The sequence below is a fragment of the Typopeltis vanoorti genome, chromosome 14 (assembly GCF_054136105.1).
Source record: "Typopeltis vanoorti isolate ZY-2024b chromosome 14, IOZ_Tvanoo_1.0, whole genome shotgun sequence".
Taxonomy (NCBI): Eukaryota; Metazoa; Arthropoda; class Arachnida; order Uropygi; family Thelyphonidae; genus Typopeltis; species Typopeltis vanoorti.
This window is the reverse complement of record NC_143562.1, coordinates 45,654,135-45,673,756: the sequence shown is the minus strand read 5'-3', so window position 1 is coordinate 45,673,756 and position 19,622 is coordinate 45,654,135. Positions and strand designations below refer to the sequence as shown.

Sequence of the window (19,622 nt, the reverse complement as noted above, 5' to 3'; positions counted from 1 at the left end):
TCATGAACACAGTGCCATCTACCGGAATATTTATAATACATTTTGCTGTCAATAAATCGCAAATTTTTAAAATCTTAAATAAAATGGTGCCGGTACTGCGCACCATTGCATACTACCAGAAAAAAAGCCCTGTGTATCATTCAAATACTCTATCAGAATCAGACAATGGATGCAAAGTCAATAGCCTTTATATACAAGTAAAGCTGTAGAGATACTTAATGCAAACTTTGCTTACACTTAGGTAAAGGATGAAACAAAAATATAATTTCTTGTCAAGTATAATGCATTTTGTAACCAAATAGAAAATCTTGCTACATCTGTCTCTGATACAGAATATTTTGATAGTGAGGTCATAAACCTTTTTATTACTTGTATATGGAAAATCTATGACTTCTGTATTGGTATCTCTTCTGGGTCTGACTAGTGTAGTTACAGTTTAATAGTAGGTGGTGTTTTTCTAGAACATTTCGTTTATCAAATATTCTGGAAGTGCGTTCAGTTATATATATAAAGTATTGACGTCTCGATTTTGGGTATTAGTTAGTCGGATTTTGAGGTCAGTGATTCAGTGATAAACAGTAAACATACTCAGCTTAATAGATGCCTTAAACATTAAATCCTTTTTTAGGATTGATTTTGAATTGAGTCGGGAGTGATACCGTAAGTGATATTGAAAACTTTAACAGGTGAATTTGATACAGAGGAATGGTTTTTGATTGAGATTCGTTCAGCGAAAGGTAAGGTTTTGCTATTAATTTTCAGTCTTAGCAATTGACCCCCCCCCCCATCAAAACCTACTAGACGTAATTATGACCGAAATAGATACCAACGCCCTGATAGAAATACTAGACAAGGGACTGGCGCTAAGCCTACTAAAAAAATTTGAAGTGGAATGGCCCAGGCTACTTGAACCTGTACTCCACAACAAGGGATGATGAGGAAAGCAAGGATACTGCTAATACAGAGGAAAAACTAGATTTGGTGGTCTCCAATCCCCCCCCAGGAACAGGGAGAGACCCACCCGCAGAAAAAAACGCAAAACACAGACGACAGAACCACCCACAGATGAAGGTATGGAGGAAGATGGACACAACTCTGACCCCTCCCCCCTGCTTCCACTAAAGAGAAATTGCTCCCAATTATCTTAAGAGAAAAGAACAGGTGGACGGAACTAAGGGCCACTATGACTAGTCTACAGATAGCATACACAACAGCAAAGAATTTAGACGATGGCATCAAAATCCAGCCTGCCACTATAATGGACTACCGCAGACTCGCAAAGGAGCTAGACAATAAAGGTGTACAATACCACACCTTCACCCTCGACTCTGAGAGGAGCCTGAAGGTGGTTCTCTGTGGAGTATCAGAGCACATGCATACAGAAGACATAGCTGCCAATCTCTGCTACCAAGACCTACCACCTATCAAGGTCAGCAGAATGATCAGAGCAGACAAAAGTCCGATGCCACTCATCTTACTAGAGATCCACCAGGCATACAAAAACATACAGGGTGTTCGGGATAAATTTGACAGTTTCGTAAGGAAAAAGAAAATCTTCTTTGTATCTATTAAATTTAATGAATTGACAAAAAAAACATTACAGGCAGAGTTAATTACAATACTATCAACAAGATTTACTCAAAATAACCACCATTAGCATCGATCACAGCTTCAATTCTGCTTCGGAACCTCGAACAAGCTGATGCTACAGTCTCCCTGGGAAGGGCCGCAAAAACTGTTTTAATTTTATCCATTAACTGGGCTTTTGTATTACTGGAAGTGCGATTGGTGTCTTTTTCAACTGCGCCCCATACAAAATAATCCATGGGGTTAAGGTCTGGGGAGTTTGGAGGCCAAACATTTGGACTGGTGAAGTCGTAGAAATTTTCAGACAACCATTTTTGACTTTTCCCAGAGGTGCGGCAAGGGGCCGAATCCTGCTGCCATACATACGGCCCACCATTGCCTACCCTTGTTATCCAGGGCTTGACTACAGTTAGCAACTCCACGAACAAAGCCCGAATTCCAATGCCAGGGTTCTTCAACACCTGTTCCTGCAGATTTGCGAGGAATTCTGCTGTACGAACGCAATCAGATCGTCTGCTAGGGATCTTTCTTCTTGCTACATCCTCGTAGTCACCATTGCAAGTCTCTAGTTCATGCCTGATAGTTTTTACTGTATTCAGGGAGCATTGGGCAGCAGTCGTAATATCCTTATTTTGATGGCGGGCACGAATCCTCATGATACAAGTTATTCTCTTCCATGATTCAGGTGGGTTCCAGCTATCCATCCTTTCTGACATCTTGTATGTGAATGAAGAAGGGTCCAAACTTTTAAATGAAGAGAAGTGTGTGTTAATACATGTAACATACGGAAAAATATAATTAATTATAAATATGTCAAATTTATCCCGAACACCCTGTATATGACCTAACATCAATTTGTGGGCTCAAAATCAGCCCAGAACCACTAAAAAAAAGGACCTCATCAGGACAGTGCCAAAAGTATGGTCATTCCCAGAGATTATGAATACAAGTGCTTAAAATGCAATGAGAGCCATCCCACAAACACCTGCACCAAGCCAAAATCCACCCCAGCTAAATGTGCAAACTGCAGGGGGGGGGGGGGGGCCCACATCCAGCAAACTATAAAGGATGTATACAACAGCCAAAAAACAGACGATTCGCTCCCTCTACTAATCTACAAAAACTTGTAATAGTAGCCCTAGCTCCTCAATCCACCAGAGGTCAGCAAAACACGATACAGAACCAACTGCCGCAACCAGAAGCCCCGATCGAAGTAAATCACAAACGGCAGACGAAGATCTACGCAGATGTAGTCCACTCAGAAAAAATACCACCCAAATTTAGCAGCCATCATTACAAACTCCCTCGCAAATATGCTGCAAGACTTCAGCAAATCTAATCCCACATCGGACTCCATAAAAGATTTCTACAAGAAACCCAATCCATCCTAGCAGCTCTCATAAATGCATAAAAACAAAAGCATCCCAGTTTCCCTACAGATCAGCGTGTGGAACGCAAACGGACTTAGAAACAAGATTCTGGAACTCCAAGAATTCACAGTGAGATACAACCCAGACATCATCCTAATAAATGAATTTCACTTATGACCAGCAGACAACCCCCAAAGTTTGAGGATACCTCCTTCACAGAAACGACAGAATAAACTACAGAGGAGGTGGCACCACCATTTTCATACAAAGCCACATCGATCATCACTCTGTAACCAGCCCCTCAACCAGAAATCTAGAGCTCACAGGAATAGTAGTACCCACAACCTCAGCTGGGAAACTAACACTTTATGCAGTTTACAACCCTCCATCAAAGAATCTACTACATTCAGATCTGGATGCCATCCTGGGCAAGTCATCATTGCTGGTGACCTAAATGCGAAACACCCTGCATGGAACAGCAAAACAACCAACAGAAACGGCTACACCCTCTTCAGCTACTTCAGTTCAAACTATGCAGTGGTGGCATTCCCCGCAGAACCAACACATCATAGTATGTATGGTACAGCCGACATACTTGACATTGCTATCCTACAAAATATTAAGCTACAGTGTAGCCTAGACCCTTTAAACGAGCTGTCATCCGATCACAATCCAATCCTGCTCCAGCTGGGAAAGCAAGAACAACTGCAGCCTCCCCCCCCCACCCCTTCATCTCATGGAAAAAACTACCAGAAGTACTATCGAAACACATTGGACCTGTCTCTCACATCAGATCAATAAAAGAAATTGAAAATGCTGTCGAAAGCTTGACCCAGCAAATCAACACAGCCATAATAAAGGTTGTCACCTCTACCAAGACCACTCTTAAGCCTAACCGATTACCCGAAGACATGATGGATTTAATTAGGGACAAAAACAGAGCAAGGAAAAAGTTCCACAACACCCATTCACCTCATGACAAAAAGATCCTCAACAAACTGAACAATGAAGTTAGAGAAGCACTTAAAGCTCACAGGAACGAAACATGGGAAGCCAAACTAGCCTCTATATCACCCGGCGAACACTCCATCTGGAACATATTAAGAAGCCTCAGAAACAAAAACAAATCTCTTCCCCCACTCAAGTCAGACAGGGGCCTTGTACCATGGATGCAGAAAAAGCTGAAGAGATAGCAAAGAACCTAGAAAAATAGTGTAGCCCTGCATACAACAACTTGGACATCAAGCATGTCTATAAAATCCACCTCCATGTCAGACATGCATTAAAACTCACCGACATCTGCAACAACAAACCTGCAAACACCTCACCAGTGGAAATCTATGAAGTTCTAAAGAAGATAAAGAATAAAAAAGCCCCTGGCCCAGATGGCATAACAAATAGAATAATTAAACTGCTGCCCCGAAGAGCTGTCGTACATCTCACCACCATGATCAACGCCATGTTCAGATTTAACTATTTCCCCAGCTATTGGAAAGTCGCAGATGTGGTCCCAGTGCATAAACCAGGTAAAGATCCACACCTGCCTGAAAGCTATCGCCCCATCAGCCTAATCTCAAACTTAGGCAAAATTGCCAAAAAAATCATCCTCTCCAAACTCCAAGCCTCAGTAAACAAGTTAAATATCCTTCCAAAGGAACAATTTGGCTTTCGACAACATCACAGTACTACTCAACAAATTCATAGGATAATTGAGTACATCACCACCGGCTACAATTGGCACCAGCACACTGGAGCAGCTTTCCTCGACATAGCAAAAGCTTTTGATAAGATATGGCACTTCGGATTATTACACAAACTCATCTCAGCAGGCATACCATCAAGAATCATCCACCTAATTAAATCTTACCTCCAGGACAGACACATACAAGTCAAATCAAACGGAACAGTTTCAAGTCAGCGACGGATCTCTGCAGGAGTTCCCCAAGGTTCCCTACTGGCATCGATCTTATTCTTGATATATGTGGCAGACATACCACACAACTCAATGTCATCCATCTTAGCACTCTACGCAGATGACACAGCAGTACTTACTAGATCTCTAAAACCACATCTCGTCACTGCAAGAAAACCTACTAAAACTAGAACAATGGTTCTCCAAATGGAGATTACAAGTGAATCCCCAAAAGAGTATAGTGATACTTTTTGCCAGAAGATTGGCAACTCCCAAGGGGGACCTTTATCTATTCAACACCAAAATTCCCTGGCAAACAGACACAAAATATCTTGGGGTAAGTCTAGACAAAAGATTAACATTCAACCCACACATCAAAGCCTTATGTGCAAAAGCATCTAAACCCATCTCATAACTTTACTCTCTAATAAATAGAAAAAGCAAGCTGAATACCAGAATCAAAGTGCTTCTCTACCTGCTGATGATCTGCCCCATAGTGACATATGCATCTCCGGCCTTGAGCCACACATCCAGCACCAACATCCTCAGGCTGCAGAGAGTGCAAAATAAGTGTTTGCGCATGATCTTGGATGCACCGTGGTTTGTAAGAAACGTCCAACTGCATAGAGATACAAATATCCCTTACATCTACTCTTTCCTACAAACTACAGCGGAAAAATTCTTCTCAAAGATCTCTACACACCCCAACGATCTAGTTAAACAGGCAGCAAACTATGACAAAACTGATCTCTTCAAATACAAGAGGCCAAAAGCCATCCTAAATACCAGCAATAACGATTAATCTCCGTGTCCCCCCAGGGGCAAGCTCACAGCTCATGAATCTTTCCTTCAATTTGTCCTCCCTATCAGATAACAGGGAATAAAAGCATCTTGCTTCACCCTTCTTGCCAGTGATGTTATGTTATGTTATGTTATCTTCTGGGTCTGTGAATGTCAGTTGTATCCAGTCAAACAGGATACAGCTGGAAACAGGAGCCATGTTCCTCATTAGCAAAGGCTTTTGATAAAATATGGCACTACAGCCTCCTATATAAATTTCTCAAAGCAAAAGTCCCCACCAGTATGTATGGTGGAGACTTTTGCTTAAAATCCTACCTCACCAACAGAAGGATGCAAATCAAAATAAACGCCACCTGATTCTCCCCAAGGAAAATCCAAGCCAGGGTTTCCCCCAAGGCCTCCTGCTAGCACCCATTCTATTCAATATTTATACAGCAGACATACATGAAAATCCCATCCATCACTGCACTATATGCAAACAACACTGACATCCTGACAAGATCCCTGTCCCACAACTGGCCCCCAGTTGCCTACAAAGTAGTCATTTCAACACTAGAGACTTGGTGTTGTAAATGGAGAATTAAAGTAAATGCAGATAAAAGCACTCTGGTACTTTTTACCAAAAGAAAAACAATCCCCAAAGACAACATAAAAATGTTCAATGCCGGTATACCTGGGTAAAAGGAACCAAATACTTGGGTGTTTACCTGGACAAAGGTTTCCAATTCATCGAGCACACAAAAATCACAGAATCCTAATCCATCGGTCAAAAGTACCCCTACGGAATCGTTGCAGCAAACTCAGCCCAAGAAACAAACTTCTTTTCCAGTAAACAGTAATCAGTCCTCTCCTGACTTCATAGCACTGGCCTGGAGCCACACATCAACAGATACATCCATTGAGGATGTATCCATACATTCATAATAATAATAATGATTGGATGTGATGATTATGATGTTTTTCGTGAGAATAGAAAAGATGAGGGAGGAAAGCGTATATTGTTGATGTTAAGAATGAAGTTGTATTTGCTCAAGATGGAGATTTTAATAACTAAAATTATGGAAATTTAGATTGGAACAAAGAGATTTCATTTGGCAGTAAAGGAAAATGAATTTGACTTTGAGAGACAACTACATTAAGTGGTATGTAACAGAAAGATATGCAAGGCTTGAGCATTTTTGATTTTATTGCTATATCATCATAGGATGATATTGCAATAAAATTACTAGAAGAAAAATGCCAAAATGGAGACAACAGTTCGGTAATAGACTACAAACAATCCAAACTAGTACAAAAACCAAGTGACGCCAGTAGCCACCAAGAACACCAGCATGCAGACACTGCATAGGAAATGTTCAGGACACTTGGGGTCAAATCCATGCCTGACAGAACTTTGCATATCCACTTCACCAACATCTGTGGCCTCAACTCTAACCTCAACAGCATCCACTACCACCTTCAGTCCACCAAACCCCACCTACTCTTTTTAACCGAAACTCAAATCTTACCCCCCCCCCCCCCAGCACTATTCATCTCAACCTTCCTAACTATACGCTATTTAACTCCTTTCGATCCAAGGGTGGCGTCTGTGCATATATCCACTCTGACATACCCTGCCAGAGAACAACTAGCTTGGAATCGCCCAACTTAGACTTCTTTGGCTGAAGATATCCCTCCCCCACTCAGTCAAATTCATCTACTGTCTCTATCGCTCTCCTAACACCACCAATTGCCAGAGCTCTTTCATTTCCTCTCCTTAAAAGTTGATTTTCTCAGTCCCACTCCCCAAACAGCAAAATCATCCTCCTGGGTGATTTCAACGTCCATAACACCAATTGACTTTCCTCTTCCAGTCATACAGATCCTGCATGACTGGAAGAGGTCATTAGTGACTGCAAATGTTTCAGCAGAGATGCTGAAACATTTGCAGTCACTAATGACCTCACGCAAATTGTTCAAAAACCGACCAGAATACCAGATAACCCAAACCACTCCCCAAATACCCTAGATCTCTTCCTTACTAATGACCTCTCCAAATATGCAGTGAATGTAGTAAGTCCCCTGGGTAATTCTGACCACAACTTAGTGCTTATCTCCTTCCCCATGCAACAACGCCTACACAGTTACTCCCACACAAGAGTAGTTTGGCATTATAATAGTGCCAAATGGGACAGTCTCCAAGACTACTATGCTTCATTCCCATGGTTAGACTATTGTTTCCGGTCTTCCAGTCCAGACATATGCACTGAATGCATCACCAAAGTGATCCTCGCTGGCATGAAAGCATATTTTCCCCACACTACTCAGACCTGCCGTCCCCTAACTAAACCCTGGTTCTCCAAAAAATGTGCCAAGGCTGTACAAATGAAAAATCAGGCATACGACAACTGGCTCAAATTAAGAACCCCATCCTCATTTAGTGCCTACACTGAAGCCCGAAACAAATACAAGAAAACTGTCAATACTTCCAAAAGAGATTTTGAACGGGCAAAAAGCAGGAAGCTTGCAGCCTGTCCAAACGGCAGCCGTGCCTTTTGGTCCCTTGCCAAGGCAATTGGCCATAACTTTTGCCCTACACTATTCCCACCTCTATCATACCCAGATGGCTCATTTGCAACATCACCCATAGAAAAAGCTAACCTCCTGGCATCACACTTTGCCTCCAATGCACACATAACTGACAATGGCAAATGTCCTCCAGTCATTCCAACTGCCCAACATACAATGCCCCTATATCCTTTTGCCAAAAAGACATCACAAACCTGCTGTCTAAATTAGACACAAAAAGTCTCCTGGCCCAGACAGAATTCCTCCAATTATCCTGAAGGTCTGTGCATCTGAACTGACTCCTATCCTATGTCACCTGTACACACTCTCTTACTCCACTGGTATATATCCCAAAACATGGAAACTAGCCTATATTTTCAACCCACTCCTAAAAAGGATGACAAATCACTGCCATCTAACTACTGCCCGATCTCACTCACTTCAGTCCTATCTAAAGTAATGGAGAAAATCATCACCTCTCAAATCCTAATCTACCTTGAAGGTACCTGACTATTAAGCGATGACCACCAGTACGGATTCTGCCAAAGCCGTTCAACAGAAGATCTACTCTCATACATCACCCATCACTGAACAAACGCTATGGAGAAATTCAGCGAATCTCAAGTAGTTGCACTTGATATCTCCAAAGCCTTTTTCCGAGTCTGGCAGGCTTACTAAGCACACTCCCATCATTTGGACTGCCTCAGGACTTCTGCCGATGGATTGCCAGCTTCCTGTCTGGACGCACACTATGTGTAATGGTAGACGGCTTCCTATCCTCTCACCATCCAACTAATGCCGAGGTCCCTCAAGGCACAGTTCTCTCACCGACCCTCTTCCTTCTATATATCAATGACCTACTTCAGTTGACCTCTAACCCAATACACAGTTTTGCAGATGACAGCACACTACATTCCTCCCTTTCATTTGACAAACCCTACCCTACACAACTCACTTCAACCCACAGAACAACCACCACTACTGCCCTTAATTCTGACCTCCAAGCCATCCTCCAATGGGGCTCAGACAACCTTGTCAACTTCAACGCTAGTAAAACCCAGTTCTGTCTTATTTCTCACAAAAAGAACCATTTTTCCTCAGCATTGTTTTCGATAACACTCAAATTCATAGACAAGACGAAATTTCTCTTCTCGGAATTACCTTGACATCAAGGTAATTCCGAGTCTCTCCTGGCATAAACACATCGCAACCATTGCATCCTCAGCTTCCAAAAAACTAGGTTTTCTCTTTCGCTCAAGACGCTGCTTCACCTCTAAACAGCTGTTAACACTATACAAGTCACAAACTGTCCAGCTCTCGAATATTGCTCTCACATCTGGAGTGGGGCTCCAAAAAGCTCCCTCAAAATGCTTGACTCGATACAGAGGAGAGCAATTAGACTAATAAATGACCCATCCCTCACCAACTCGCTCCCCCCACTTTCACATAGATGCTTTGTCTTTGCAATCTGTATATTCTATAAATACTTTCACGGGAAAGGTTCATCTGAAACAGCATCGATAATTCCCCCACCCTGTACCAAGCCCATTGGAACACGTACAGCTGCCGCCCAACATCCTTTTACAGTACACCTCGAAACCCACAGAACAAGTTTCTTCTCCTCCTCATTCATCCCTGCTACTGCATTACTGTGGAACAGTCTTCCCCCTGACTTATTTCCCAAGGAATACAATATACAGCATTCAAATCAAAGTAAACAAGTTTCTCCTTTCACAACCCATCACCCATATACGGTACTAATGTACTATAGGTTGACCAGCCAACCTTCTGTATATGGGCTCAACATAAAAAAAAAAAAAAGAAAAGGATGATATTCTGAATGAGGTGTGTCTAATCTGAATCCCATTAGTGATAGTTACTACGAAATAGTGTCCAGCCATATGAAGACAAGTGAGTGAAAAGTATATTGGAACTATTGGGCAATTATGAGAAGCTCAGGAGATAGCTTGGGTTAATAAGATCTTGGTTTGCTCCATCAGGTCTATTTCGGAGTTGGTAAAGGAACATTTGGAAGTGCCTAAATATTTATCTGAGTTAGGAGGATAAATAGATTTTTTGTAAATTGGTCAATGGAAGACTAAGCAGGCAATCTGAAGAGATGTTATGGATGCTATATTATATAGGAAGACAGTAATGAATTACATAAGTATGAAAGATATGTAGCCCAGAAAGGTAACACGTTTGTTAAGAAAAGCATGTTATAAACAAAATGTAACTACTTAAGCCAAGAAGAACATTCAAGATAAATATTATGAAGGTTATAAAAAAAGCTAATAGAGCTGAAATTACTATAAAATAAATCCTAGCCGGCCTGGTTGGCTGAGCGGTTAACGTATCCACTCTCCAGCCAAAAGGCTGCGGGTTCGATCCCACCATGGGCATGGATATTTGTGATTGTCTGTGGAAATACTAGTGGTGGTGGCGGACAGTAGATGGCATCAGTGTATTGTGGTTGGTGGAGTAGGTGTCCTCCCTCGATGAGTCTTTGGTCTCCCTGGAAGTGTCATGTAATAATAATAATAAAAATAACATACAACATAAAAACTAAAGTTAGAGATATCCTGGATGTGTGGAATATACCTAGAATGGTTGTTAAATGAGAGAACAGTGGTAGAAAATATTGTAGAGGAATGCAATTCAGGAATACATATCAATAACTAAGATAGGAAAGAAGTCATCAGAAACCTAAAATATGGTAAGGCAACAAGAGAAGATGGTATTAAAACAAAAATGCTCAGATGTGGATGTAGAAATGTTTTCTAGTGGCTATACTACATAATTCAAGTTAAATTCTGAATGATTGGAGTAGAGGTCTCATAGCACCCAGCAATTTTAGAAAAATAGGGATTAAAAATAGATTGCAAGATCTTTTATTTATTTATAAACTTATAGTATATTATGAGTAGGCTGAGTTGCAGAAATTTCCCTTTGAGTGTTCTAAATAAGATTCGTGCAAGCATAATTGAGAAGAGACTAAGAAAAATTGTGGAAAAGAAACTTAGAAATGCAAGCTGGATTTTCAGACCAAATGGGGAATGTTAGAATCAGATTTTTACTTTAAGAGAAATAGTTAAAAAGTCATATGGATCTGTATTTAAGTTTTGCTGATCTGAAAAAAAGCATCTGATAAGATTTCACAAGAAAAGCTATCGAGACACGATTCAAAGCAATATATAGCCATCAGTTCTAGTTACTGACTTACTTAAGCAATAAGTCAGGCAATTAGAATTGAAAAAGAATGGGTTAATGTAAAATGTATAAAACAAGTGAGTACACTTTATCTTTGCTATTATTTGTCATCTATAATAGTGGTTCTCAACATGGGTGGCATTTCTTTTCAAATTTTCAAAAGGAGTCACTTTTGAAATCTTATCAAAAATGCAATTACATTATCTTCATACTTGAATGCCTTTGCAGGAAGGGCAAAATGAAAAAAAAGAAGCATTTCTGAGGTGTAATTTGATTGAGTCTGCTCGGTTAGCCTAGTGGTTATGTGCTTCACAACCATATGCCTGGGGAAGGAGTGTCCTAGTTTTGATTCCCATTGGTGACATGAGGAGCTTAAGGATCTTCCTCAGCCATAGCCAAGTTAGCCAGTCATGGACATCAGGGTTTTTTTCCCTAGTTTATCCTGGGGTTCTTCCTCCTGCAAAGCAGGCAAACCAGCCCCGTGAACACACGCTTCGACAGACATAAGATACCACTGGGAATAAGGAGCAACCAACCTATTCCTCGGGATTATTGGTTATGGAAGCTTACACAGTAAAATGCGTAGGCCTACATGAAAGCGTAACATATGATGAGGACGAATTTGATTGAATTATTATTACATAACACCTCAGGGATCCAAAGATTCATCGAGGGAGGGCAGTATGCTACAACTCTCCGTTTCACCAATCCACCACCAAGATTTCAAGGGAGTCCAAAGACTATTATCACCTTCGTCATCTACACCAACGCCATCTACCACTGACCACCATCACCACTAGTATTTTCACAGACAATCACAAACATCCATGCCCACAGCGGGATTCGAACCCGCAACCTTTTGGCTGGAGAGCGGATATGCTAACCACTCAGCTAACCAGGCTGGCAATGATGTGATTATTGCTTCTCAAAATTAAAGCCAACCTGGTTTGCTGAGTGGTTAGTGTATCTGCTCTCCAGCCAAAAGGCTGCAGGTTTGAATCCAGCTGTGTGCGTGGATGTTTTTGATGTCTGTGAAAATACTAGTAGTGAGTGTTAGATGGCATTGGTGTTGATGATGGTAGTTCCGGTTCGTTGTAGTTGGTGGATTGATTGGTGAAGACAGAGAGTTGTAGAGTAGGTGTCCTCCCTCAATGAGCCTTTAGACTCCTTGGAGGTGTCACATAATAATAATAATAATTATTATTAATATTATTATCTTACATCAAGAATGTTATGGACAAAGTTGTAATGTTGCTTCATAATTTCAACATTAAAATAGCTTCTTTCCCAGTGTATAAGATTTGAAAATTCTTATGTCCACCAAAATCTCCCATGATGAACTGAGATATCTGAACCCATGTCTGAATCCATAAAGGATGTTGAGAGAGAGAGAGAGAAAGAAATAATAAAGTACAGATCAGGATAAGCCTTCTACAAAACAAATACAACAAGCAATGTGGGATCAAGGAGGCAGGAGGTTACAAGTTGGGTCCCACAAGGCTTAGTACTGGGACCTGTATTGTTTAACCTTCATATCAATGGATTGCAGGGTGGGGGGGGGGGGTATTCAGTTGTTTGCAGATGATGTGAAACTGGGAAGAGTTATTAGTAATAGTGCAGGTGTGGCAGCCCTGCAAAAGGATTTGAATAAACTAGACAGATGGGTGAATGAATGGGGGTATTGGTTTAATGTAGCAAAATGTAAAGTCTTGAAGTTTGGGATACATCGATGGGAGGCTGCATGTTCAATTGGAGGAGATATACTGGAGGAAGTAGGGGAGACAAGAGATCTAGGGGTGATGCTTGATAGAAAACTGAAATTCAGGGAACATATTGCAAAAGTGGTGAAGATAACCTGCCGGCCTGGTTGGCCGAGTGGTTAGCATATCCGCTGTCCAGCCAAAAGGCTGCGGGTTTGAATCCTGCTGTGGGCATGGATGTTTGTGATTGTCTGTGAAAATACTAGTGGCTGGCAGTAGATGGTGTTGGTGTAGCTCAGTGTTTCTCAAACATACCCCTTCCTAAATTTTCATTATTACCAAGAACCCCTAATTACTCAATTAATTAAAAATTAAATAATTAATTAACAAATTAATTAATTATTTAAACATTACTAAATTATATAAAATATTAATTAAAATTAAATATCTATTTTATTTGAATTTATATGTTCATGTAAACAAAATATATGATTTATTTTTAAATTTAGGTTTTCTAGAGATGTCAGACGACACACTCATCAATTTCATTTGATCCAGATGCAATATCGACGTTTTCTTGTTGCTTACAGCTACTTGTATTTGCTACATTGCTCTCTCTTTTGGGGTTTTATAAATCCAATCTAATGATCCATACGTAAGAATTTGAAAGCTAAAAAAAATACTGTATTTACTCGAATATAACTCTAACTTTTTTCCAAAAATTTAAAGCTAAAAAATCATGTTGCGAGATATGTGCAGGAATTTTCGGAAACTAAAATTTTCAGGAAAAAAAACTGAAAATGATGCAACTTACCAAGAAGCTCCTACTCGCTATCACTACTTTTGGCATCGAGAACAGTTTCTTTGTGTGCATCGTCAAATCATCTACCCAAATAGCGTCATCTTCTTTCCTATTATTTCAAGCAAAAATTACCAGTAATTTATAAGACTGTAGAGCAGTGAAGAACTGCATATGATTGGTGCAGTATTAACAAATGATCGCACGAACCAAAGACAAATTAGCATTTCAACAGTTGAGTTGAAATGCTAATTCCCTTCAACCGAATTCCATAATATCTCAAACACATTCACTATATATTTCTTAGTTTTAACACGTTAACGACAGGGGTGGTGTAAAGCAAAACCATATGTTCCACCGGCAACATATGGTTTTGCTTGGTCTATTCAGCAGTTTCTGTTGGAGAGGGGATGTGATTCATTAGTTAGTGCCGTTTTATCCCGGTTGTCTCTCTAATTGCACTGTTTGTTGAAAAATATAATGACTCCTTTAATTATGCATAGCCGAAAATTGCCATATAGCCCCCCCTCAACGACCTTTCGTGTAACCCCAGGGATACGCGTACCACACTTTGAGAAACACTAGTATAGATGATGAAAATAGAGCGGTTCATTGTAGTTGGATTGAGTGGTGGAGACAGAGAGTTTTGGAGTAGGTGCCCTCCTTCGATGAGTCTTTGGACTCCCTGAAGGCGTCATGTAATAATAATAACCCAGAGGATTGCTGCAATACTGAGAAGGACCTGACCTGTAGAGATAAAAGAATTATCATTCCATTGTATGAGACCCTGATAAAAACCACACTTTGACTATTGTTCTCAAATTTGGTCCCCAGGATTTGAAAGGTATAAATTAACTGTGGAAAGGGTACAGAGGCAGATAACAAAGATGGTTTCAGAACTGTACAATGTTAGTTATGAGGATCAGCTGAGGGAATATGGACTTCAGAGTTTGGTAGATAGAAGAAGGAGAGGTGATGTGATTTAGACTTTTAAACTGTTGAGATAGTTACAGGGTTGACACTGGGGAGTTCTTTCGCTTAGTGGAACAGCGGGAAGGAGCGAGGACATGGGGCCATCCCTGGAAGTTATGAAAGGAAGCTATGAGCAATAGGGTGAGGAGTGGTTTCTTTGCATGGAGGGTGGTTGAACCATGGAATGTATTGCCTGATAGAGTGGTGAGAGCAAGAACGGTCAACGAGTGGTATGATAGATTTTGTGTTTCCTGGGAAGGACCTCCCATGATGAGTCTTTTAACTCCATGGAAGCCTGAATAATAATAATATATAAAATTCATTGCTCTTGTGGCATTTGCTGTTTAGGTCAGATAGGACGGTCTTGGAAAGATATGCATGTCTGAAACCATAAAGGATGTGGAGAGAGAGAGAAAGAAAAAATAAAGCACAGATCAGGATAAGCCTTCCACACAACAAATACAACCCACCAAGTAATTTGGCTTAAAACAAGAAATGCCATATATTGATAATAATTGTTTTTTAAGAAAATTTAAACAAGTCTCAGAAATGCTCTATACTCCCAGACAATGTAAAAAAAAAAAAAAGAAGTTTAATCCTGTATCAAGTTTGACACGTATTCTTTTTATATGTAGTTGTTAGCTGTGGTTCTTAAAACATCAGTGACATTGACAGTGGATTGTAAGCAGATATTCAGTTGTTTGCGGATGATGCGAAGCTGGGAAGGATTATTAGTAATAGTGCAGATGTGGTAGCCCTGCAAGAAAATTTGAATAAGCTAGATAGATGGGCAAATGAATGGGGGGGGTGTCGGTTTAATGGTGCAAAATGTAAGGTCTTGAGGTTTGGGAAACATCGATGGGATGCTGCATACCCTATGGGAGGAGTTATACTGGAGGAAGTAGGGGAGACGAGATCTGGGGTTAATGATTGATAGAAACCTGAAATTTAGGAGACATATTGCAAAGGTGGTGAAGGTAGCACAGAGGATTGCTGCAATAATGAGAAGGACACTGACCTGTAGAGATAAAAGGGTTATCATTCCATTGTAACTCTGATCAGACCACACTTAGACTATTGTTCTCAGATTTAGTCCCCAGGATTTGAAGGGGATAAATTAACTGTGGAAAGGGTACAAAGGCAGATAACAAAGATGGTTTCAGGACTGTACAATGTTAGTTATGAGGATTGGCTGAGGGAATATGGACTGCAGAGTTTGGGGGATAGAAGAAAGAGAGGTGATATGATTGAGACTTTTAAACCGTTGAAAGGTGGTTACAGGGTTGACACTGGGAGTTCTTTTGCTTGGTTGAACAGAGGAAAGGAGTGATGACAAGAGGCCATCCCTGGAAGTTATGAAAGGAAACCATGAGCAAGAGGGTGAGGAGTGGTTTCTTTACATGGAGGGTGGTTGAACCATGGAATGCATTGCCTGATGGAGTGGTGAGAGTGAGAATGGTCAATGAGTTTAAGGAGTGGTATGATAGACTTTGTATTTTATAGGGCGGGGACCTCCCCTCAATGAGTCTTGATAGACTTTGTGTTTCTTAGGAAGGTCCTCCCACGATGAGTCTTTTGACTCCATGGAGGCCTGGATAATAATAATAATAATAATATATGTGTAATTAATTTTTTCAAGTCTATTTTATTTATTTTTTATATATAACTTACACCCTTGATGATATAAGTCTGACTTACAAAATTTGTCAAGGTTATACTGTTTATTTTAATAAATTGTTCATGTTGAGAAACATATAGTCTCTATGCTGGAATTTTTTTCACTTGGTTATACTATAAATTTAAGATGTCAAGAAATTATATTCTTGGTTTAATCCTTTATCAAAGTGTAAGCAAACAAAGTTTGTGGTTGAAGTAATTTCAAGACTGGGCAACTTGTAGATAGAAGCTAATGACTTCACAACACTTGCCTTAGTATCCCATAATGCAAAGTACATATCCTTACTGACATGTATAATGCTATCCATTATGTGAAGGGTCACTACCTATATCGGTTTTGACCTTTATCGAGGTCTCATCAGTGGGAGTGAGATACAGAAGTGATACCAAGGTTGAAGTAATGTAGAAGTCATATTTTCATATACGAGTGGCCAAAAGGTGTCACACCTTATTACTAAAATACTCTGGGTTTGGCTCCCACTGATGAGACCTCAATAAAGGTCGAAACCGGTCTGGGTAGTGACCCTTTACATAATGCATAGCATTATACATGTTCCGTAAGGATATGTGCTTTGTATTATGGGATACTAAGGTACGTGATGTGAAGTCATTAGCTTCTGTATACGAGTTGTCCAGTTCTGAAGTTACTTCAGGTGCAAACTTTGTTTGCTAACACTTTGACAAAAGATTAAGTCAAGAATATAATAATAGCAATACATTAATTGCTATAAATAATTAATAATAATCATCATCATCAAATTCCTGATATATACTCTCAAGGCGTGTACAGGATATGAGAGTACTATGTAAAAAATTTACATCATTACTAACTTCCTATCTACAATTTTCCTCCAAATCAGTCTGTTAAATGTCAAGACTCCAATATTATCAGGTTGTCTTCTAAGCCACTTTTTATTGTATCGATCCACCTATATCTTTGTCTTCCTCTGGGTCTTTTTTCTGCCATCCTGGCAGAGAACACTTGTTTTGCTAATGCATTCCTGGATGCTGACAATATTAGGTCCTTTCCTAATATCCTCGTTTTTAATATGATATTGCCATTGATGCCATCTGTTCATGCCTTTAATCTTTCTCAGGACTCTCATTTCTGCAGTCTCTAGTCTTTGGTCAAGTGTTTTTCTTCTAACCCAGTTCTCAGATCCATAAGTTAAAATTGGTTAAACGCTGTCTTGATACAGCTAATTTAGTGTTCTGGCTAATTTCTCTCTTATTCCATATAAATTTATTCAGTTAACTTCCTACCATGCCAGCTTTGCTGATTCTGTTGTCTATTTCTATATTTAATTTACCATCTTCACTAAAAATCATGCCTAAGTGCCTGAAATGTTTTACTTATTCCACAGGTTCTCCGTTCACAATGCAGTTGATATTTTCAATGTTTCTGCCTAATTTCATTATCTTTGTCTTTTTAATGCTGACCTTCATACCATATCTATTACAACAGTTATTCAGTTTAGTCAGGGAATCTTGCAGGCTTGTAGCCGATTTATTTAGAAGTATAACATCATCTGCATAAAGCAAAGAGCTGAGATTAACACCTCCAATTTTGATATCAGGTTTAATACCACTTTCCTTCATAATGTGATCCATATAGATAATGAATAGGAGAGGGGAATAATGTACATCCTTGTCTGACACCAGGGGTGCTTAAGGGTCAAAGCTATATAACTGAGAAGAGACCTCCACATAGCTTTCAAAGGAATGCGGAGAACAGACCAGGGCTTCTAACTTAATGTCCGATCCTCACTTCTCATAGTGCACCATGTTAGGTATATACCTAGATACTGAACGGATGAGGATGGGCTGGAAATTTGGGATTTAGCTGACCAAATTGTATTCTTATTGGCTTAAAGCAAAATTTCAAATATATTAATATTAGTTCTATAATTAGCTATTTTTTATGTATGGAAAACAGCTAACCGAACTTTTTCCTTCCTTCCTGTAGACATGTAAAGCATTCCTTCCAGATATGATTGAATCTAACCATGGGCATATTGTGTCTGTTGCAAGTTTAGCTGGAACAACTGGTCTTGGACACCTTGGAGATTATTGTTCAAGTAAATTTGCTGCTGTTGGTTTTGAAGAATCTCTTCGTTTGGAATTAATGACTGATGGCCATAATGGAATACACTCAACAGTAGTTTGTCCATATTTCATAAATACTGGCATGTTTCATGGTACTGATCCTGGGTGAGTAATGAGTTCAAAATTGCCAAATCTGAAGGAAATGTTTATAGCTGAATTTTTTTAAATTTCAGTTTAAACTGATGTTATTGGTTTGGCATGTTTTGTTGCAGTGTTAAATGAAATATCTCCTATTTAACTCTTTTTAGTCTTTAACAAGATGCCTGTTTAATTGAAGAAGAACTTTTTTGCCATTTTTTGTTTAATTGAAGAAGAAGAAGAACAGAGTTTCAAAAAATTAAAATATTTCATGCAATCAAGTAGCATTATAATGAAACATTATGCAATTGTTGGTGGAAGTACCCAGATAGAGAAGGGTATGACACAGAATGGCATTTAGCTGTTATTTAAGTATCATATTGTACTGTAATGGCTAGAATGTTTAGGAAGAACAGTATGGAATGTGAATGCCCTGGATAGATTTGAGGGGAGCATGCTGCAAGAGGAGGATTACATCTGAGTGAAATGTTGTTGGGATTGTTGTTGTGGGGGTGGAGGAGGGAGAGAGAGAGGGATGAAGAAAGCATCGAGTCAGGAAAATAGGCATCAACACATGAATGGATAGAATCTCCAGAAAAATGTAAAATTGGTTGCCGTGGAAAGAGAATATGATTGCAACAATAATACAGGAAATGACTTCAAACATATCAAAATGCATGGTGAGGAAAATAGTAGGAAATGTGGAGAAAAAGAAAGTTGAATACTGTAACTAAGGCTAATGATAGATGATAATTTTTGGGAGACCACCATCACAACTCTTCTTGGAAGAGTGAAGTGGCTTGGAAAAAGAATATTTGGTCTCTTATCAGGTTCTGGATTATTATTATTATTATTACAGGCAA

General features: G+C 39.7%; 1 protein-coding gene across 1 annotated transcript in view; it reads left to right on the top strand.

Annotated features, from left to right (window-relative positions):
• Nucleotides 1-19,622, top strand: part of LOC150099418 (short-chain dehydrogenase/reductase family 16C member 6-like) — a 68,681-nt gene that overhangs the window by 12,799 nt on the left and 36,260 nt on the right. The window contains exon 2 of the mRNA XM_090403595.1: nucleotides 18,542-18,786. Within this exon, the coding sequence (XP_090259721.1) occupies nucleotides 18,542-18,786 (245 nt within the window). The remainder of the gene's footprint in view (nucleotides 1-18,541; nucleotides 18,787-19,622) is intronic.